Raw genomic sequence first — 21823 nt, forward strand, 5'->3', positions numbered from 1 at the left:
TGGCGAAAGTGGGGGCAGCAGAACCACTCCCCTCCATGGCCAGCAGACAGAGAGGCGAGCTCGCTGACTGACTTTCTCCTTCTCTCCGTTGCCACGCTCGCTCCTCTGGACCGCGGGACAGTGACCCCATGCTCAGAGGGGCTCTTCTCCCCCTTAGGAATTTTCTCTGGAAACCCCCTCACAGACACAGCTTTACACATATCCTAGGTCATTCTCAATGCAGTGAACGGAAAATCAAGGTTAACCACGGCTCCAGGCAATCCCTGGTCACATCCACCACCACCACGTCTGTACTTTACTGTTGAATCTTTTGTTAGCCTTCTCTCCCTCCCCCAGCTCCTCTACTGTAGTTAATAACTATTCGTGGTAACTTTCTCTGCCCAGATTATTATATGGCTGATATATTCTAGCTGGCAGCTCTGACCTCAGCTCCCAGCTGGCAGCCAGAACCAGGAAGTCACTAAGAAGCTCTCAGTCATCACAGTGCCCAACAAGATGCCAGGCGAAGAGGAAGAGCCTCCTGCAAAGGCCACAGAATCAAGAGGAAGGATGTGCTTAACACATCCCAGGCTGGGAGGGTTATTCAGCGGGAGAGCGTTCGTCTAGCATGTGCAAACACCTGGATTTGCTGGAGAAAAACTTTTCTTTTAAAATTTAAAAACGACACCTCTCTGGAGAGATGTGTTCTGTGTCACATCCGGCACAGGTGGCACATCTTCCCCACAATGTAGGCACCACCCATGCCATTTTACAGATAAAGAGCTGAGGTCCTGTAAGGTCTGAGAGACCTGCCTGCTGAAGTGGAACCGGAAATAGCCGGAAGGGCTGGTGTTCCAATAGGGCCTCTAGGGACAAAGCCCCTTCCCTGTCTCTTCAGCGAGTTGGGAGGCGCCCTGGGGATTGTATGCAACCCTCTTCACTCTCAGCAGAGGCCATGGTGGAAGAACTTTCTCATCCGCCCACCCAGCGAGTGTCGTCATGTCTCCTGCCACCCGCCGGCCTATCGAGAGTCCCTCTCTTTCCCTCCTCTGCCCCTCACTACCTCTCTTCCATTCTTCCCAGTCCCTTCCTCACACACAGCACCCCAGAAGTGCCCTTCACTGAAGGGGAGCAAAGACGTGTGTCTGAGAAGCTCCAAGACATGTCACCTTGTCTAGAGATGTCTTTGCATATCACAATGGGGGGAGTGGAACAGGCCTGCGTCTACTCAGGGAGGCCAAGGATGATACAAAGTAAAATGTCCTGGGAGACCTCAGGAACGGTCACCCAGCCCACAGCGCACACTACTAAGAACAGAACTCCTCAGAAAACCCTCAAGACTCTCTGCCTTCAATTCTCCCTTGCTGTCACCAAAGTCTGATTTCTCCAGGCCAGATAGGAGGTGCCTAATGCTGTCTTTGCCTACCGAAAGCATGCAGGTTAGGCAGAGGCACCTGTCATAGGCAGTGTGTTGGAGAGTCTGAGACGCACATTTGATTCGCTGCAATTAGTTTATTGGGAACACAGAGTGAAACAAAGGCAACCATGCAGAGGAGTCCCTGTTCTGAGGGAACTGCTGCCAGGCTGACCCAGAAGGAAATGCTCTGGGTCACATGGTCTCTCACTGAGTGACAGAAAGGCCAGCAACCCTGTTGGTCCCTGTCTCCATGCCCAGGCAAAAGCCTGCTAGGGACCCGGGTAAACTCAGACAAAGAAGATCCTGGGGCAGCGGATCCTCCAACATCCTAAGGCCAATGAATTCAGCAAAAAAATAGAAGGGGAAAGAAAAACAAGGGTCCTTGTAACAAGTTGCTAGGAACAGCTACAAAGTGAGATGAAGGCAGCATCGGCCGAGGCCAGTGTCAGGCATGGCCGCCCGAGGCAGTGGCTTGCAGTATTGAGGCTTCCTAGCACCTCTTACAGCCTCCGCTGCCAGCACCCACCCCGGCGCAGGGGGCGCAGGCATTGGGGGTGCCTACCACCACGCTGCTGCTGGGGCCGCTGCTCACTCTGGTGTTGACAGCAGGGCCAGTACCAGAGACACAGAGATCGCCACAGACGACGCCACCGCGGGAGCTGCTCACGCCTGTAAGCCGGGAGAACAGGGGAGACCGAGTCAGGCACTGACACTGCCAAGTGGCTCTGCAGCAAGCCAGCAAGCGCACTTGTTCCCGCCGCCCCGCCCCCAACAGGCGCGCACCACCCAGCAAGAAACGGGGAGGCTGGAATTACTTACACACATTCACGGAGCCAATGCCCTCACACAACCTGTGGGTGAGGAAAGGGAGATGTTAGTACAAGCGCATGACAGGTGCTGTCATGGGCCCTCCTAGGCTCTTGCCCTAGGGAAAAGGTGCATGAAAGAGACTGGGTAACCAGAAACTGGGGTACCCCTGAGGGACCCCTGTGAGTTCTGAAGGCAAGGCATGCCCTCCATCTCCCCATGGTTACTTGCTGTGCACCCCAGTGGGGTCTAGGTCTCCTCCCGGAATGATCCAACTGCTCTCACAGGGACTAAGAGACCCTCAGCACAACGCAGCTAAGCACTGGCTGCTGCAGGCCTGTGGGTTCTGAGTTGTAAGTGCATCTGAGGGGAGCAAGTGTGACCTTCTAAATCCTATCCGACTGTCATTGTGGCAATATTGGCCTAAGGGACACTTTCTACCCCAGTGTCTAAAGACAACACCTGCCCTCACAAATGACTCCTAGGTGAAGAAATGAGATGCCAGAACCTTGGAGCCAGCTTGGGGACTACTTATGGCTTTCCTCTCAGTGCTCACCCATAGAGGCAGTGGCAGTTAGGTGCTAAAACTCCAGCTGTACCTGGCCTGCATTATCTCCCAGAGGGAAGCCAAGTAGAGTTGCCCTGAACACACAGTGGCCCAGGGCTGTCAAACTCAGCAACTGGCCCTCTCCTCTGGTCTCCTAGGTAACTGTCTTCATTGTCCTATCGTCCTCCCAACTCCATGTGGTGGGGAAGCTGTGGCTCCTTCTCCAGTGATCTGTCCACATCTCCCCAGCTTCCCAGGTCCTGTCACCCAGTGCCTCTGGGCTCCCCAAGCTGACTCACTGTGCCAAGGAATCTCTCTATGTGACCAGGTAAGGACTTCCAGGTACCAAGTCTGTTTGCCCATCTCCCCAGTACACATGATCCTCCATCTGCCTGTCACCCTGGAGGCTGGCTAAATGGCTGACCATGAAACAGAAACAAGGGTACAAAATGAGGTCTTGGTTTAGAGTGGGGTCCTTACAGACTTGGAGTGTGAGGAGGCCTCCACCACAGGAAGGCTGAACGGCCAGTAGGTCCTCCACCAGTACCCAACTCTGAGTCATGAAAACTTAAGAGTTCCAGAGGAAATCAGTCTCCATTGTGCTCTACCTCAGTCCAAAGTGCAATGGGAGAGCCTCTTCGGGGCTCTCACTGCGTCATAATAGCTAAGCAGGCTCTGTGGGATCGGTCACCAGAAGCCACTATTGTGAGATAAATCTAAATTTCTAAGGTTGGAGTGGAGCTGGCCAGGGCCAGTTTAGGAAAGAAGATGGAGTCCTGAGAACACACACAGACTTTGATGAGGAAAGAGGAAAGGGTGTCCTGGGTACGGACTCCAGCTAGGCCTTAGCAGGGTTAAACTTGGTACTTCCCTGTTGGCAGCCTTAGACCCAGCTCAGCATGACAAAGTGAGATGGGATAAGGTTAGCGGACTTACATGGATTTCCTATCCACGTGCAGGATGCTGAGATGAGGAAGCCATGCTCGACTGGTACCCAAGGTGTGGGACTCAATGCTGAGGAGGACCCAAGAAGGGTTGGGAGAGGGAAAAGCTACAGGACCCACCTCTGTTCCTCGCCCTCCAGCAGGCGCTTGTAGGTGGCGATCTCAATGTCCAGCCCCAGCTTGGAGTTCATCACCTCCTGGTACTCCTTGAGCAGGCAGGCCATGTCCTGCTTGGCCTTCTGCAGGGCAGCCTCCAGCTCAGCCAGCTTGCAGCGGGCATCAGCCAGGGCGGCCTCTCCCTGCTGCTCAGACTGGGTCACAGCGCCCTCCAGCTTGGTGTTCTGGGGACACAGAAGAGAATGAGGTAGCCGATGGTCCCTGCCTCTCTCTATGTAGTACCTAGATACAGTCTGCTACCAGCTGGGAAACACACCCACCCTCAAACAACAAATAGACAGTGTGGGCGTGTGGCCCTGAGGAGGCATCCAGCCTCTCTGGTCCCAGCACAGCTGACCCGTACACACCTGGCACTTGGCGTTCTCGATCTCGGCCGTCAGCCTCTGGATCGTGCGGTTCAGCTCGTTCATCTCCTCCCTGGTGCGGCGCAGGGTCTCCCCGTGCCGGATCACCGTGGCCTTCATCTCCTCGCACTGGGGATGGGGGAAGCAGAGAAGCCCGTGAAGCGCAGGATGCAACAGAGACCCGCTGAGCACACTGCCAGCCGAGTGTGCAAGACGCACAGTGCTCAGCCTGGGCTGCCTCCTCAACCCGAGGGCTGTCTGCAATCTTCTTGCCATCCTTGGGGTGCAAGAAGCCTCTTCTGACAGAGCCCAGAGTCCTTGCCCCTGTTGCATCTGAGGACAGATGTCCTGACCTCTCACTCACCTTGGTGCGGTACCAGGACTCGGCCTCTGCCCGGCTGCGGCTGGCAATGTCATCATACTGAGCCTTGATCTCAGCTATGACGCAGTCCATGTTCAGGTCCCGGCTGTTGTCCATCTTGACGATGACGGAGGTGTCTGAGATGTGGGAGTGGAGGACGCGGATCTCCTGCAGGAGGAGGTGAACAGCAATCAAACACTGTCGAAGATTCAGCCTAATCCCACATGTGTATGCCAACCTCTGAGACCTCCCCTGGTCCGCCCAGGACTTCACAGCCTTGGCGCAACTGTCTTCAGGCTACCTGCCAGGCTCCACCTGGCTGCTGCCCCTCACCTCCTCATACAGTCGCCTCAGGAAGTCGATCTCCTGGGTGAGTGCCTCCACGTTGGCCTCCTGATCTGACTTGCGCAGGTAAGCACAGTCCACGTCCTGGGAAAGAGGGATGTGTGAGCCTGAGCCACTCAGCCCACCTTGCCCCAAGCTCCTCTGTCCCCTCATCCATCCCATGGAGCATAGGGAAGAAAGATTTCTGTGTGCAAGTCATCTCTTCCTCCACTTCCCAGCATGCACTTGGCCTCTCAGCCCCCAAGACATCTTTCCTCGCCTCACTCTCCGTTCCTGTTCTACTCTGAGAAGCTTCACAGTTGGCTTCCAGGTCAACCAACTGACCCTTACCTGAGCCAGCAGTGCATCAGGAGGGCCCCTGGCCATGCCTAGTCACTCTGTCATCCCTTCCACACTGGCTTAGGCCCTAACTTTCTGGTAAGATTTAGGGTGCAGATCATCCCATTTTTCAATAAGCAGAATGAAGCCCTGTGGCTGCTAGCACTCCAGTCATACACCCCTGAAGCAGGGAAAGGCACAGCAAGGCCAGTACAGCCAAAGTCCTGCATCAGAGCAGGAACCCATAGGCACTCCAGACCAGTGCATAGCTCCGGGGCCCTGGATCCGCTGCCTCTAAGTGCCACCGCCTTCACAACAGCCCTTTGTCACAGCCCTGGGTATGGCATTCATCGGGCCACCTCCCTGAGAATTTTCCTATCTCGGCGTACAAAGGCCAAGGTTCCTGAGAGAGGTTAAACCTTGGGGTCACCACAAGCACAGGGTGCCCCTCAGGTCTCCGTGCTGCTCTGCCTCACACACCCCTGTCGCTCACCTTCTTCAGGGCCACAAACTCGTTCTCGGCTGTGGCTCTTAGAGAGACTTCCTCCTCGTACCTAGGACAGACAGAGGGAAAGTGAGATGGGATGAGAAGACCCCACACAGGAGGAAAATGAGGGTTCAAGTCTGGGAGTGGACAGCATGGAGTCTCGGGTTGTGCACCTGCAATCTCCCCTCACGTGTGTGTCAGTCCCAGCTGAGACTCTGACTAGACCCAGATTCCCAGGCTAAGGCCACAGGACGGTATGACAGACCGAGCATGGGCCCTGGCCCTCCTGTTTTCCTGGGCAAGATCTTTTCAGAAGCCACAGGGCAGGAGATCAAAGGCAAAAAGAGTGGATGTTGCTGGGGGACAGGAGAGCTGTGACTGTCCTCCCTCAGAGAAGGCAGAGCTGTTCATCCTCGTCTCTAGAGGGAAGGCTGAAGCAGAAACAGCCCGTTCTGACACCCTCCAATCCTCTGCAAGGAGCCGTGTGTAGATATTTCACAGACAGCACAGACCCACAATGTCTCCAGCCTGGCCAGGCTGTTGCTGTCTCTGTCCTGGGCTTTGATCTAATGCACATCTTACGCCAGAACCACCAGGCCATTTTCACCTCTTCTTGTAGCCCTCCATGGTCTCCTGTGCGTGGTTGAGCTCAGCGGCCAGCCTCCCGCTGTCGGCCTCCACACACTCAGCATCCTTCCTCAGCGTCTCGATGTAGCCCTCGAACATCGGCTCCAGGTTGCTCTCACAGCACTTGCGGTTCTGGTAGAAGTGCCACTTGGTCTCCAGCAGCTTGTTCTGCTGCTCCAGGAAGCGCACCTGTCATGGGAGTGAGAAGGGGCTCAGGGCCAGATCTGGGGTGGTGGGAGAGCGTGGTGGAGGGAGAGGGGCTCCGGGAAGGATCCCAGCTCCCCAAGTTCCCTTCTCTTGGCCCTGCCTCAGCTTCCCCATGTGGAGAGAGCACAAGGGACGGTGTCAGTGCTCACACTCATGAACCCAGGCGGCCACTTCAGCGCCCTACGCTGGGCTCAGTGCTCTCTTCCAAAGCTAGGCAGGTGGGCGGAGCCCCCGCAAACCCAGCACCCATAGTCACATCCCAGGATGAGGGACTGACTGGCACGCAGCCAGGGAGATGGCATTTAGAGGAGCTCACTAGGTGGGCCTCTGCCCCTTCCTCCAATGCTCTGCACCCCCTCCTGTCAGCTGAAGTGCAGCCATCCTCACTGGGCAGCCCACAGCTCCATGTGGAAGTCCCCTGGAGCTCCCTGCAGGCAGTTTGTGCCCAGCGCAGCCATAAACCCTGCTTCTCAGGACTGACAAGATCCTTAGTGCGCCCCACCTGGGCACACTTCTCCCTTGAGACTAGGGTTCAGTGTGAGAGGTCACTCTGCCTCCTGCCCCTCTCAGTGCCCAGCCTTGGCCATACACACGCTGGGCTCCAGGGAAGGGTCTGACCCGGGACACCCACCTTGTCGATGAAGGCCGCGAACCTGCTGTTGAGGCACTTGATCTGCTCCTTCTCCTCATGCTTCACGCACTGCGCGTTGGGGTCGATCTCCAGGTTGAGGGGCGTGAGCAGGCTCTCGTTGACAGAGACAGTGGTGATGCAGGGGGGGCTGGGCCCGCAGATGCCCCCAGAGCGGTACCCGAAGCTGCGTCCACAGGAGCCAGAGCGGAAGGCCCCGCAGATGCTGTGGCTGCCGAAGCCCCCTGAGAGTCCGCGGTAGCAGGAGATGCCCCTGTAGGGAGCTGCGGAGATGCAGCAGCGTCCTGGCCTGGGCCCGCAGGCTGAGGCGCAGCTGAAGGCGCGGCCGCCACAGTAGGATCCACAAGTCATGGTTATGTGGGGAGAAGGGAGATTCTGAGACTGAAGACGTCCAAGTGGAGGGTACAGCGGACGTGGATTCAGGTGTCTGGCCTTTGTTGGCCTTTTATATATGTGGGGAACCCTGGCTGTGACCACGTGGTTGGAAGCAATTAGAAGGCTTTATGAGCTTGGCTTGTTTAGCTGCTGGGGCTCTTCCTTAAATGTGCTTAATTGGTGATCGGTTGCAGCCAGGTGTTTGTGGTCCTTTACCCTAAACTGTACAATTTCCTTCTTCAAAGGGCCAGCTCACCTCCTCCATCCCTGCCCGTGTGCCCAAAACACTGAGTTGGATGTGGAGAGACAGTGTAGGTGATTCATGTTGCAAGGAAAGAGAATCAGGAATGGACTTGTAATTCCAAACAGCGGAGTTGGGGGGAGGGGGTGTGGGGGAGGGGAAAGCCACCATCGCTGTCCGTGGTCCTGACCCCACCAGGCTAGGGATGTTGAGGGCATGGAACTGGGGGAATTGGTGTGCTGGGTGGGGTGCCTCAGCTTAATGGTTCTTTTCTGAGCCCCCTAAGGCCCCACATCGGTATAATCTCTAAATTATCTGCCTCCCTCCATCTCAGCCCCACTGCCTCTTCCTTCCTTCCCACACACAATGTCCACATACAGGCCCCGTGTCTATGTTTGCCTGCACAGGTAAACACACACACACACACACATACTCACACTCACACTCACACTGATGGACACAGACTGTCTTTATCTCCTCTTGGCTGGCTGGCCTGGACCAAGAGACTGTCTCCCTTTAGTCTTCTCCAAAGACTAAGCGTACAGCCTAGCTGACTGGCCCCAGGAAATCCCAACATTTTTGAGAAAAGCCTAAGACAAATATCTAATATTCTCACCTCATCTCAGGCTCCTATGCCATCCAGGGTGTGGGGGTAGCCTCACTGTTATGTATCTGAACAGTATTTGGATCAGGATATAAAATCCAGCAGGGTGACATAAAGACAACATGCCACCCCTCACTGTCAGCTAAGTCCCTGATGTTTCCCACACTGAACCCATGCCCCCCATGACCTTCCACTCTGTAACATCAGCTTGCCAGTGGTGCGGATAGGCATTAAAACATAACTACACCAGCCTCCGTTGCCCATTCTGTATAAGCCTCGAACTCACAAGAGCTGAGTGATGTGAGAGGGCTGCCCCGAGTAGCCCTGCATGACCCAGAAGCACGTGCTTAACTCGGCTGGGAAACAGGTTGATGCTTTGTCTCGCCTGGCTGTCTCGGAAGTCTGAAGGGGGTGTGTGTAGGCTCTGTAAACTGCAGAGCACAGTGCAGTAGGCTGTACCCCAACCCTCCCCAGTCACTCTGGGCAGTGTTTTTTCTAGAGTTGATGCTGTCATCCACTAATGGGAATGTGCACCATTTTTCTGTCACAGAGCAGACTAGAACAAAACCAGCCAGAGGAGAACAGAGGGCAGTGTTGTTTTGTGTGCATCATGACTGTGCCCTGACTCCTGGTCCAGCCATATTTGCTTTGTATTTATTCTGCCATTGCATAAAATTATTCCTTCTTGGGCTTCAATTGGAAAAAAAAAAAAGTAGAAATACACGTTGTACCAGCTGAGCACAGATCCGGATTCCAAAGTGCCTAGTTTCAAACCCAAGCTCCCCCACGCTACTGGGTAAGTCTGGGCAGATACTGAGCTTCTCAGAGCCTCCGTCGTGATCTGTAAGATGAGGATAAGCACCTGCCTCGTAAAGTTGGTGTAAGGATTAAAGAATCAGTCTACACTCAGCACTTAGGCCTGAGCCTGAAGCGCTCCAAGGGCACAAACAGAAGTGGGGCTGTTGTTGTTGTTGTTGTTGTTGTGCTGTGGATGTGTGGGTGTGTGGGTGTGTGGGTATGGGGGTATGGGGGTGTGTGGGTGTGTGGGTGTGTGGACCGCTTTGACGGTGTGTGCTCACTCACCTTCCCAAACCACCTGTGTGCATTAGCAGTGATGGGCCTGTCTTGAAAAAGTAGTGGGAGGGAACTGAGTGAAATATTACACTGTGACAATACTTAGCATGGCAGCTGGACCACAGAAAGTGCCCCATTACTCTGGAGTGCGCTATTGCTCTGCCATACGGGCCTGTCCCAGGGGAAGAAGTATTATGGCCTTTACCTCAGGAAAGAAGCTACGTGTCCATCACCTCCCTGGTCCAGCCCAACTGTCTCAAGGGAGGCCTGCTCACAAGCCCGTGGTGCAGCCAATTCTTCAGCCATAGCTCCAACAGGGGGAAAAAGCTCAAATGGTCTGGAAAGTCACTGATTGGGAAACAGTTCAAAAGTTTGTGGGTTTTTTTTTTCATTTGGTCTTAGAAATCCTTGCCCACACAACCCAGCAAAAGGCAGAGTTGTGGATCCCGGTCCCAATTGACACACCTACCACAAGGTCTGTCCCCAGGGACCAGGGATCTTCTAGAAGAGGAGATAGAAAGATTGGAGGAGCCAGAGGAATAGGACGTTTGCCAGGTCAGCATGTCTCACCAACATGGCTTCGTAAACAGGAGTGGAAGTGATGACACCAACAGATATGCTAATGCAGACAGAGGAAGCTGCACAAGGCCTCAACTGTAGACAAAGAATCTCAGGAAGCTACAGAAAGCTAAGCTGAGACAGAGTCTTCCCCAGGGAAGGGCCGCCAATTGATTAGCTGGTACCAAATGGCCAGCCCTGAAAACATAATACAAGTAACATTGTATGGGCTGAGCAGGTCTAATTTATGTAATTAGGAATGTATATATTACATTTATACACACACACAACAACAACAACAATTAAAGAAAAAGAAGCCATGAATTTTAAAGAGAGCAAGGGAGTGTGTGGGAGGGCCTGGAGAAAAAAAAAAGGAAAGAGGAAACAACATAATTACATTGCCTCACAAAATAAAATATTATTTTGAAAAAAATAAATCCTTGGTCATAAATCAAAAAATGCCTAGCTTGTGTATCCTTTTTTTTCCCTCCAATCCTCAAACCTCCTGATCGGGTGGTATCCAGAAACCCCTGGGGCAGTTGAGGGGACCCCTTAGTAATCGACAACAACACAATAGAACTGTGAAGGAAGCAAGAGCAGGCAAGCCTTCGCTCACTGGCATGCTGGGAACCGGGGCTATGGAGGAGCTTCCTGGGTGAAGAACAAGCAGCCCTGCTGCTGACAGAAGGGACTGGGCGCCCTGCTGGAGACACAGCGGACCCACGTGGCATGCCCTAGAGAGCAGTTTCTTCTTCCAGCCCCTGTGGACAAGCGGCCCTGGTGGTGACAGCAAACTGGGCCATTTTTATCTTATGAAGTTGATACTCAAAGCCCAGGTCAGTCTCTTCTGCTTCTGGGCAAAGTGTTGGGTGTGAGACAGACCCCCAAGGTGGACGGCAGCAGAAACCAGATGTACCTGGCAGATGGGGGAATCTGGGGAGTCTGGGGTTGGTATGCCGTGTCAGGTCAATGCCAAATGTGTACTGACTTGGGGAAGGGAAACTACAGAGAAGAAGAGACCCAGACTCTGGAGTGCTCTCTCTCTCTCTCTCTCTCTCTCTCTCTCTCTCTCTCTCTCTCTCTCTCTCTCTCTCTCTCTTTCACACACACACACACACACACACACCAGGGGAAACATAGACCTTGAGGTGGGGAAGGTTAGAGTATGCAGAGGGTTCTTCGCAGCCACGTCAGGTACAGAGGAATGCCTGACTGCCATGTCCTTCCAGGACAAGGGAGACTCTTTGGCAAGGCAGGAATGGGCTGTCACAAGGCAGAAGCCCGAAGGTGACTCAGAGAGACTGCGGTATGGAGGAGGAGTCAAGGGTAGCAGTCCAGGAAGACTGAGGGTCCTTGAAAGAAGGTCACAAAACTATGATAGGGGAGAGACACAGAGAGACAGAGACATAGAGAGAGACAGAGATAGAGACACAGAAAGAGACAGAGACATAGAGAGAGAGACACACAGAAAGAGACACACAGAGAAAGACAGAGACACACAGAGAGACAGAGACAGAAAGACAAAGACAGATAGAAAGAGACAGAGACACAGAGAAAGACAGAGAGAGAAAGACAGAGAGACAGAGACAGAGACAGAAAGAGACAGAGGCACAAAGAGAGACAGAGACACAGAAACACAGAGAGAGACAGAGACAGAGAAAGAAAGAGACAGAGGCACAAAGAGAGACAGAGACACAGAAACACAGAGAGAGACAGAGACAGAGAGCGCCATCCAGCAGAAGCCATGACCTTGGAAGCAGGCCAGCCATCCCTGAGACACTATGGGGAGTTTAGGGTGAAGTAGCCTGCAGCTAAAGGGCACCTACACATCACCAGCTGGGTGTGACCTTCTCAGCTGTGAGCAGAAAGAAGCCAGGCTCCATGAGGTTTCCAAGTTAGGGGAAGGGGGAATGTTTTCACACTAAGCAGGACTCTTGAATGAGGGAACTGGCCTCACATGTAACCCCTACATATGTGAGGCAAGTTAGGGGCCATTCCACATCAGAACCCTGCTTCTCCTCCCCGTCCCTACCCAGGACTCTGCCTAAACATCCATCAGAACGCCACTTTGGCCAAAGTGTCAGAAGACTGGAGCTCAGCCTGCTGAGTCTAATTCCCTAACCTCCGCACCAGCCTGTGAGACCTCACCACGAGGCCTCTGGGCTGAAGGAGCCCCTTGGCAGACAGATCAGGGCTCTGACCTCAGGCTGTACCCTTCCAACACCACCCCCCTCCTCTTCTTCCTCCTCCTCCTCCTCCCCTCCTCCATTTCTGCAGAGGTGCTTCCACTATTTCCCCCTGGATCTTCATCCACTTGTCCTCCATCTTGCCCCTCCTCTTATTCTTTTTCCATCCTTCTATTACTCCCCACTGCTCTGCACTCAGTCAGATTCCTTCCCTCCCCGGCCTGACACAAACCCCATCTACTCTGCCCCAAGCCTTCTGGGTCCTCGCCTTCACTGGCTGACTCTCTTTGGCCAAGAACACACTTCTCTTACTCCTCTTCTTCAGACCTCAACAAGGAGTGGCCATCCTGGTCCAACCCCACCCTTAGGAATGGCCACTTCCTGGTCTGACCCCACCCCATTCGACCACAAAGCTTTGTACAACCGGCCACCTAGCTTTGATGATCCCCATTACTCAGTACTTAATGTGTGCCTGGTACTCACTGCATTCATCCAACAGACATTTATTGAGCACCTACTGTGTGCCAAGCCCTTGGAATGTGTCCACAAACAAATCTTTTGTATCCAGTACTGTGTTCCAGGATATGCACCTCTGTTCATGATCTGCGTGTGTGCCCAGCTTTTCTCTTAAAACTGAGGTCTCCCCCATGCTCCAGGCCAGAACCCTGAGAGAACTGTGCAAAGAAGGCCTCGAAGAAGGTGCTGAAGAGGAGGCAAGTGAATATGTGTGTTAGGTGTCCCATGCAAACACATCTGCAGTGTGCTGTTGACGGTGGGCAGACGGGAACGCAAAGAGCCAAACTCACTCCTTCCGTCTGGGTCTGCGGCACCAGCCTCCGGGGTCAGCTGTCTCGGACTCTCTCCTTGGTCTCAAAACCTCAGAGGCCTAGCCTCTGGGAGAACTGTAAGCCTTGCATGGGCCAGGGCTGCTGGTGCAATGGCTCGGGAGCCAAAAGCACTTGTTCTCGCAGAGGATTCGGACCACAGCCATCCACAACTCCTGTTCCTCTTCTGACCTTCATGGGCACCAATCATGAACATGATGCACAGGCATGCATGCAGGTAACACACACACACACACACACACAGAGTTAAATTTTTAATGAACAGACTATACAAAAGCCAGCAAGATTCCCCAGTGGGTAAGAGCACCTGCTGCCAAGGCCGATGAACTGAACTCAATCCCCAGGATTCAGACTGTGTAAGGAGAGACTGAGTCCCACAAGATGTTTTTAGCGAGCACACTGTAGTCATACACACAGGCACACACAGACACACACCTGCACACTATAGTCACACATACAGGCATACACATGCACACTGTAGTCACACATACAGGCACACACAGACACACACATGCACACTGTAGTCACACACACAGGCACACACAGACACACATGTGCACACTATAGTCACACACAGGCACACACAGACACACACGTGCACACTATAGTCACACACACAGGCACACACAGACACACACATGCACACTGTAGTCACACACACAGGCACACACAGACACACATGTGCACACTGTAGTCACACACACAGGCACACACACACATGCACACTGTAGTCACACACACAGGCACACACATATGCACACTGTAGTCACACACACAGGCACACACACACACATGCACACTATAGTCACACACACAGGCACACACACACACACATGCACACTGTAGTCACACACACAGGCACACACAGACACACATGTGCACACTATAGTCACACACACACACAGCATAAGGACTCCTTGATCACACAGATTCGTGGGTACTGATCTGTAGGAATGGTGCCTTGCGTGAGCCAAGGTTGGCATCAAGAGCAATTCTTCTGAAAGCTGGGAGAGCTGCACCAGAACTGGGAAGGGGCATCCCAAGGCCTCTCTTCCATATGTGGGCACAGATCCCGAGCCTCGCCAGGCAGAGGTGACTGAACGAGGTCTTCTCATACAACAAGCACACTCCGAGCGAAAACAACACGGGACAGTTAAATAAGGCAACACAGAACATGAAAGAGAACATACGACAAGAGTCCATATATGTAAAATTCAAATCCTGAAAAGTGGACAAGAATGCCACTGGATTTATAACCACTGGTTCTAAAGCTGTAAAAATAAAATAAAAAATTATAAGATCCAGGTGATGGAGCACCCAGGCCAGAGGGAGGAATCTCTGAAGAAGCCACAGTCCGTAGGAGCTCTTAAGGACTTCTGTTCATGTGTTTTACTTCTTACTACATGTTAAAGCATATCAGTTATACGTTCTCCTATCTGCTGACGTATTCCTCAATAAGAATGGTTTTAATTTCCATAGTGGTAATGTACTGACTTTATGCTGTCAGAGCCAAGATGTTAGAACGGCATGGTTCAAAAGTCAACCTCTTGTCCTCCTTCCCTCCTCTCTTGACCCTTCCTCACCTCTGTTTAATTTTTCAGCTTTTAGCTGGAGGTAAACAGGCTGCGTCCTATTAAGTGTTCAAAAATTAGCAGTGAGTAATAGCCTCGGAAGTCCACTGAGGTGGTGTCACACATGAGTGTCTTTGTGTCTTATTCTAAATTGCTTCTTGGGCTTGAAAATCGTCTAGCGAGAGCGAGGCGTTCCTAATGTGTCTGTGTTTGTGCGGGGTTTTTTTGTTGAAGAGTTCCCTAAAGGAAAGGCCACCTGTTTGACTCAGCACATGCTCGCTCCAAAGACTTCTGCCCAGCTGCCTGGCTGGGGACACTGTTGTGGGCAGTGCCCAGAAGGGTAGCAAAGAGCTCCCAACACATTGGCCCAGCTCTCTGAACACATAAAGTGGCAGCAGGTGCCACACCCATCTGTGTAACCAGATGACCCCAACAGCCTGTGGTCCCACAACTGTCCTCTCAATCTCTGACTGCAGATGCCAGAGCCCTGCCCTGAGGTCTTCTCCTTCCTACCCTCTCACCAAGCCCACCCCCTTGCTCCTCCGGAAGAGCTTTCTGCTTGCCTGGGCTCAGTGGGACCTCCGTGTCACTGCGCTGCCCTCTGTACCTTCCTCCCCAGGAATGGCTGGTGGGCAAGTACGACACAGTAATGAACCAAAACAATTACAATTGCCCATAGGCCCAAGTAGCTAAAACTGGTGCTGTCCGTGGCCTTGTCCGTGCTCGCATCCACAAAGCCGCATCTCAGCCACGTGCCATCCCCACACATCCCTGAGCTCACACACCCCACCGAACCCTCCCATTCAACCTGTTCCCATCACTGACTCTGCCATCTTCCTTACACTGTCTAAGCGCACAGATATTTGCCCCAGCCACCACTCCCCTACCCTCTGGAACTCCCTCAGAGACTAGGAAATGAGGAGGTGGCCCTTACACTTATGAGGGTGAAGGTTTAGCACGTCCCAAGTTCACTACTCAACCACTGGGAGAATTTTGTGCAAACTGCCCAACTTGTCTGAGCCTCTACCCCTCTTCTGTAAAACAAGAGGAACGGTGCATTCTGAGGACGGCTGAGGTAAGGGCTGGCGAGCATCTCCTGCTTATAATGATGGCCACACACTAGGTAACCCTGTGCAAAGGGATGCACTCTAAGCAAAGCAAGGGGTGTGTTCCTGGCGGAGTCCTCGCCCCCTTTAAAGGGGGAACATTCTCAAGCATTCCAACTTCAAACCCACACGTTGACATACTAGGCCTCCTGACCCTATGCAGCAAGAACTGCACAACATTTACTATGTCCGATTTTCGTCCCAAAGGTTGGCTTGTAAAGGAGCCAAGCCTCCAGCACGCAGCACTGTCTCACAGGATTTTGCCCAGCGGTGCCTGTTCCTCTCCTGTGTTGAGCAGCAAACAGGCACCTTTCCCACGTAGGCAGTGAGGGGCTCAGACGTCCACAACAAAACCAGAAAGCTGGGGACTCAACTGACGGAAACGTCAACTGCCACACATATGGAGCAATCAATCGGCCTACAGCTCTGACCTCCATACAGAGGGCGTACGGCTGAGAGAGACAAGTTAGACAGCTGGGGAGATTGAATGTGGCATAGGCTGTGAGCGCTTTTCTGGATTTGCCGTTGGTTTTCTTGCATGTTAAAAAAAAAAGCTTGTATATTTTAAGAATTGTATGTTGATAGGGTGGGTAGAGCCAGTTCGCTCACGATCCTGGATTCAGTTGAGGAGTCGGGGCACTGAACTCCCTAAGGACTGCATGCCATACACTCTGGAAACGCCAATCAGTTTTTAAAGGACTTAAGAGGCAGATCCTGAGGCACTGGGTACTCTAGAAAGCAACTCCCAGCATGCACAGCCCTGATGCAGGGGAGGGGGGGCAGCCCTGCTGTGGACCAAAGTCTATGGGGTCTGAGGGCTCACTCCCCAGCCTGGTTTGGGTTCCTTCCTCCCCATACACAACTGCATCCACATCGAATTCCCAGCTCCCCCTCTACCCTGCGCTCCCTGATGCCACAGAGTGCGCATGCCCCACCTCAGGCACTTTGAAGATGTGACCTGCTAAGTGCCCCAGGCACAGGCTGACGCAGCTTCAGATACAAAGATGAGGGTGCGGGCCACTCCACCATTAAAGCACATTCTAGAGAGGCTTGGACAGGGCTAACCGCCCAAGCCCATAAAGTCCAATTGTCTCAACCACCTTCTTAGCCAAACCCCTAAGAACTTGCCATAAATAGGACCACAGCACCTGGACCGGCACATTGGAGCTTCGACCAGGACTCCAGAGCTCCCACCCAGAACCCTGCAGCACATTCTCAACAGCACAATGACCTGCGGATCAGGATTCTGTGGCCAAGCCTTCAGCTGCGCCTCAGCCTGCGGGCCCAGGCCAGGACGCTGCTGCATCTCCGCAGCTCCCTACAGGGGCATCTCCTGCTACCGCGGACTCTCAGGGGGCTTCGGCAGCCGCAGCGTCTGCGGGGCCTTCCGCTCTGGCTCCTGTGGACGCAGCTTCGGGTACCGCTCAGGGGGCATCTGCGGGCCCAGCCCCCCCTGCATCACCACTGTCTCTGTCAACGAGAGCCTGCTCACGCCCCTCAACCTGGAGATCGACCCCAACGCGCAGTGCGTGAAGCATGAGGAGAAGGAGCAGATCAAGTGCCTCAACAGCCAGTTCGCGGCCTTCATCGACAAGGTGGGTGTCCCGGGTCAGACCCTTCCCTGGAGCCCAGCCTGTGCATGGCCAAGGCTGGGCACTGAGGGGGCAGGAGGCAGAGTGACCTCTCACACTGAACCCTAGTCTCAAGGGAGAAGTGTGCCCAGGTGGGGCGCACTAAGGATCCTGTCAGTCCTGAGAAGCAGGGTTTATGGCTGTGCTGGACACAAACTGCCTGCAGGGAGCTCCAGGGGACTTCCACATGGAGCTGTGGGCTGCCCAGTGAGGATGGCTGCACTTCAGCTGACAGGAGGGGGTGCAGAGCATTGGAGGAAGGGGCAGAGGCCCACCTAGTGAGCTCCTCTAAATGCCATCTCCCTGGCTGCGTGCCAGTCAGTCCCTCATCCTGGGATGTGACTATGGGTGCTGGGTTTGCGGGGGCTCCGCCCACCTGCCTAGCTTTGGAAGAGAGCACTGAGCCCAGCATAGGGCGCTGAAGTGGCCGCCTGGGTTCATGAGAGTGGGCACTGACACCGTCCCTTGTGCTCTCTCCACGTGGGGAAGCTGAGGCAGGGCCAAGAGAAGGGAACTTGGGGAGCTGGGATTCTTCCCGGAGCCCCTCTCCCTCCACCACGCTCTCCCACCACCCCAGATCTGGCCCTGAGCCCCTTCTCACTCCCATGACAGGTGCGCTTCCTGGAGCAGCAGAACAAGCTGCTGGAGACCAAGTGGCACTTCTACCAGAACCGCAAGTGCTGCGAGAGCAACCTGGAGCCCCTGTTCGAGGGCTACATCGAGGCGCTGAGGAAGGATGCTGAGTGTGTGGAGGCCGACAGCGGGAGACTGGCCGCAGAGCTCAACCGTGTGCAGGAGGCCATGGAGGGCCACAAGAAGAGGTGAGGGCTCTGGGTGGGGAACTGGCAGAGGATTTTGCTTAGCTCGAAGCTCAAGGCAGAAAAATAAGACTGTTTTCATGACAGCGTGCATCCCCCAAGCAAGGGCATTGCTAGCCATATGGAGTCTATGGAATTTCTGTCTAGAAGAGAGGACCTGAGTGTCTTTGGTCAAGCTCCATCTAGCTGAGCTGCAGGCAGTCAAGCAGCTCTGGCCACTTCCCTCTAGGGGAGGACATTCAGGGGCATTCCAACTGCTCCACTTTTGTCCCCTGCACTGTGACAACCAAGTAGGTTCAGGCTAAGGCATTAGCAGAGCCAGGACCAATACCCAGAAAGTTCACAGCCTTAGGTACGCAGTCCTAGGTTTCCATGTCCTTCAGCAGCTGAGATAAAACTGGGTGTTAAGAGAAGGGAGGCTTGTGCTACAATCCCCCAGGACCCATGGTGCCCACCTCCCACAAGACATTGAGGCTAAGCCTCATTCTTCTCCTGAGCTGATCCCAGAGCATCACTGGCCAGAATGCTGACAAGCCTTGATGGGGCTGGCACGGTCTGCTGTAAAGGCTCCTCCCCTCCCCCCACCCCGGCTCTCTCTGACATGGACTATGGGGTTGAGAGACTTCCCCTTCCCTGAGTGACCTCTCCTTCCTTTACGTGTCAGGTACGAGGAGGAAGTCTCTCTGAGAGCCACAGCCGAGAATGAGTTTGTGGCCCTGAAGAAGGTGAGCAGCAGGGGTGTGGGGGGCAGAGCAGCTCAGAGACCTGAGGGGGACACGGACACTGTGCCTGAGGAGTAGCTGGTGCCAGCCTCAGGGGGCAGGGATGTGCGCTTCTCCATGTAGGACGGGGCGTTCCGTGAGAAGCAACCCAATATATGTCATGTCAGGTTTGCGACACGGGCAAATTACCTAGACTGCAATGCACTGGGTGGCCGCACTGACCTCTGCTGCCATGTCCTGTTTCAGAGGGTCTAGCCTGTGGCTGAGGTACAAACAGAACCGCTGGTCTCTGTTCTCTCCATTGAACAATTGTGTGGTCCACTTCCTACTCCACAAGCCCAGTGTGTGAGGAATAATGGAACAGAACCAGAGATCAACGTTGGGGTCAGGGCAGGCTCCAGAGGCACAGCCTGGAACCCATCTGGGAGGCTTGCTGGAGCAAGGCAGAGTCGACAGGAGAAAAAAGGGGACAAGGCCTGGGGCCAGGTCTGGGAAGCAGGAAGTGTCTCCACAGAGAGGTGCTGCCAAGTGCATGCTGGGAAGAGAAGCAGAGGCAGTTTGCACACAGAAACACGGGGCCTTCTACCTGTGCTGCACGGGATGGGCTCAGAAGTGGCTCACGCATTCCTCTTTCCCAGGACGTGGACTGTGCTTACCTGCGCAAGTCAGACCAGGAGGCCAACGTGGAGGCACTCACCCAGGAGATCGACTTCCTGAGGCGACTGTATGAGGAGGTGAGGGGCAGCAGCCAAGTGGAGCCTGGCAGGTAGCCTGAAGACAGTTGCACCAAGGCTGTGAAGTCCTGGGCGGACCAGGGGAGGTCTCAGAGGTTGGCATACACATGTGGGATTAGGCTGAATCTTCGACAGTGTTTGATTGCTGTCCACCTCCTCCTGCAGGAGATCCGCGTCCTCCACTCCCACATCTCAGACACCTCCGTCATCGTCAAGATGGACAACAGCCGGGACCTGAACATGGACTGCGTCATAGCTGAGATCAAGGCTCAGTATGATGACATTGCCAGCCGCAGCCGGGCAGAGGCCGAGTCCTGGTACCGCACCAAGGTGAGTGAGAGGTCAGGACATCTGTCCTCAGATGCAACAGGGGCAAGGACTCTGGGCTCTGTCAGAAGAGGCTTCTTGCACCCCAAGGATGGCAAGAAGGTTGCAGACAGCCCTCGGGTTGAGGAGGCAGCCCAGGCTGAGCACTGTGCGTCTTGCACACTCGGCTGGCAGTGTGCTCAGCAGGTCTCTGTTGCATCCTGCGCCTCACGGGCTTCTCTGCTTCCCCCATCCCCAGTGCGAGGAGATGAAGGCCACGGTGATCCGGCACGGGGAGACCCTGCGCCGCACCAGGGAGGAGATGAACGAGCTGAACCGCACGATCCAGAGGCTGACGGCCGAGATCGAGAATGCCAAGTGCCAGGTGTGTACGGGTCAGCTGTGCTGGGACCAGAGAGGCTGGATGCCTCCTCAGGGCCACACGCCCACACTGTCTATTTGTTGTTTGAGGGTGGGCGTGTTTCCCAGCTGGTAGCAGACTGTATCTAGGTACTACATAGAGAGAGGCAGGGACCATCGGCTACCCCATTCTCTTCTGTGTCCCCAGAACACCAAGCTGGAGGGCGCTGTGACCCAGTCTGAGCAGCAGGGAGAGGCCGCCCTGGCTGATGCCCGCTGCAAGCTGGCTGAGCTGGAGGCTGCCCTGCAGAAGGCCAAGCAGGACATGGCCTGCCTGCTCAAGGAGTACCAGGAGGTGATGAACTCCAAGCTGGGGCTGGACATCGAGATCGCCACCTACAGGCGCCTGCTGGAGGGCGAGGAACAGAGGTGGGTCCCTCCCAGGGAAGCCAAACTCCATTTTGCCCTTAGCTAGCCAATAGCCAGACTTGGGCAGTGGAAACTTCCTTTGGTCCCTTTGAGGCTGTTTATAATGGGCCGTGTTTATAAGGGGCCCTAACTGACTTTTGAGGGCAAATTCCGACATGTAGGACGTGGTTGAGGGTGCAGGCTGTGTTTGCTGCTATGCTGAGCTGCATTCTCTTGTCTTCCCCCAGGCTGTGTGAAGGTGTAGGAGCTGTGAATGTCTGTAAGTATTGGGGGCTTTGGTGTGGACAGATTTACTGCATGTGACAGCAGCCCGAGTGTGAAAGGCGGTGTTTAGATGGGAGCTAAATGCAAACCGGAAGCCCGCAGAGGAGCAGGAGAGATTTGGGATCAGACAAAAAGACCCTTCTAGAAGCAGGTGTTTCACAGGAAGGGGTCTGACCAGGGACCCAGGGGTTCAGGGCCAGGAAACAGGGTCCTTCCGAAATCAGGCGGCTTCCCTGGCTACTGCCTCTCTACCCCTACTCTGACTCGTTCTTCCGGATCTGCAGGTGTCAGCAGCTCCCGAGGAGGGGTCGTGTGCGGGGACCTGTGCGTGTCAGGCTCCAGGCCAGTGAGCGGCAGCGTCTGCAGCGCCCCCTGCAGCGGGAACTTGGCAGTGAGCACAGGCCTGTGTGCGCCCTGCGGCTCAACTGTGTCCTGTGGCCGGAAATGCTAGGCGCTGCACTCACCAAGTAGCATTTTGCCTCCCTGAGCCATCTCTGGCTTCCCAGTACTGGGACCTGGAGCAAGGGGTTCAGCCACTTGCTCACTTCGAAGCGACCCTCTCACCCTCGGTCCCTCTGGTCTCCCTGGACAAGCCCCTGCTCTCAGAAGCAAATATTGGCTTCTAGAAGTCCCTTTGGAGCTCAAGGTGGGGAGTCTGGAGGGTAGGTCTGGGACAGCACCTACCCTGACTTACCTGGGAGCCAGTAGCTAAAACCACAGCTCCCCCCACCCCCCACCCCCGTCTCTAATATCTCTCTCTCTCTCTCTATCTCTCTCTCTCTCTCTCTCT

At 54.5% G+C, this 21823-nt stretch overlaps 2 protein-coding genes across 2 annotated transcripts; one reads left to right on the forward strand and one right to left on the reverse strand.

Annotated features, from left to right (window-relative positions):
• Positions 1-1471: 1471 nt before the first annotated feature.
• Positions 1472-7633, reverse strand: LOC311579267 (keratin, type II cuticular Hb6). Its single transcript, XM_084749644.1, has 9 exons — positions 7192-7633; positions 6334-6542; positions 5733-5793; positions 4910-5005; positions 4580-4744; positions 4219-4344; positions 3815-4035; positions 2216-2247; positions 1472-2065 (listed from the first exon to the last, which is right to left on the reverse strand). Exons 1-9 carry the CDS (start codon positions 7558-7560, stop codon positions 1887-1889), a joined length of 1458 nt encoding a protein of 485 aa, XP_084605770.1. The 5' UTR covers positions 7561-7633; the 3' UTR covers positions 1472-1886.
• Positions 7634-16910: 9277 nt separating this feature from the next.
• On the forward strand, positions 16911-21823 carry LOC311579269 (keratin, type II cuticular Hb1). Its single transcript, XM_084749649.1, has 9 exons — positions 16911-17364; positions 18013-18221; positions 18883-18943; positions 19579-19674; positions 19840-20004; positions 20240-20365; positions 20549-20769; positions 20997-21028; positions 21318-21823. The coding sequence occupies exons 1-9, from the start codon at positions 16996-16998 to the stop codon at positions 21482-21484; spliced, it is 1446 nt and encodes a 481-aa protein (XP_084605775.1). The 5' UTR covers positions 16911-16995; the 3' UTR covers positions 21485-21823.

Source organism: Acomys minous (genome assembly GCF_964271855.1).
Source record: "Acomys minous genome assembly, chromosome: 12".
NCBI lineage: Eukaryota > Metazoa > Chordata > Mammalia > Rodentia > Muridae > Acomys > Acomys minous.

Coding starts and splice junctions, on each gene's coding strand:
- LOC311579267 (XM_084749644.1), bottom strand. CDS start 7,560: ATGACTTGTGGATCCTACTGTGGCGGCCGCGCCTTCAGCTGCGCCTCA. Junction 5,006..5,732: donor AGTTTGTGGCCCTGAAGAAG/GTGAGCGACAGG, acceptor CCTCTTTCCCAG/GACGTGGACTGTGCTTACCT. Junction 4,345..4,579: donor AGTCCTGGTACCGCACCAAG/GTGAGTGAGAGG, acceptor CCCCATCCCCAG/TGCGAGGAGATGAAGGCCAC.
- LOC311579269 (XM_084749649.1), top strand. CDS start 16,996: ATGACCTGCGGATCAGGATTCTGTGGCCAAGCCTTCAGCTGCGCCTCA. Junction 18,222..18,882: donor ATGGAGGGCCACAAGAAGAG/GTGAGGGCTCTG, acceptor TTTACGTGTCAG/GTACGAGGAGGAAGTCTCTC. Junction 19,675..19,839: donor TGAGGCGACTGTATGAGGAG/GTGAGGGGCAGC, acceptor CTCCTCCTGCAG/GAGATCCGCGTCCTCCACTC.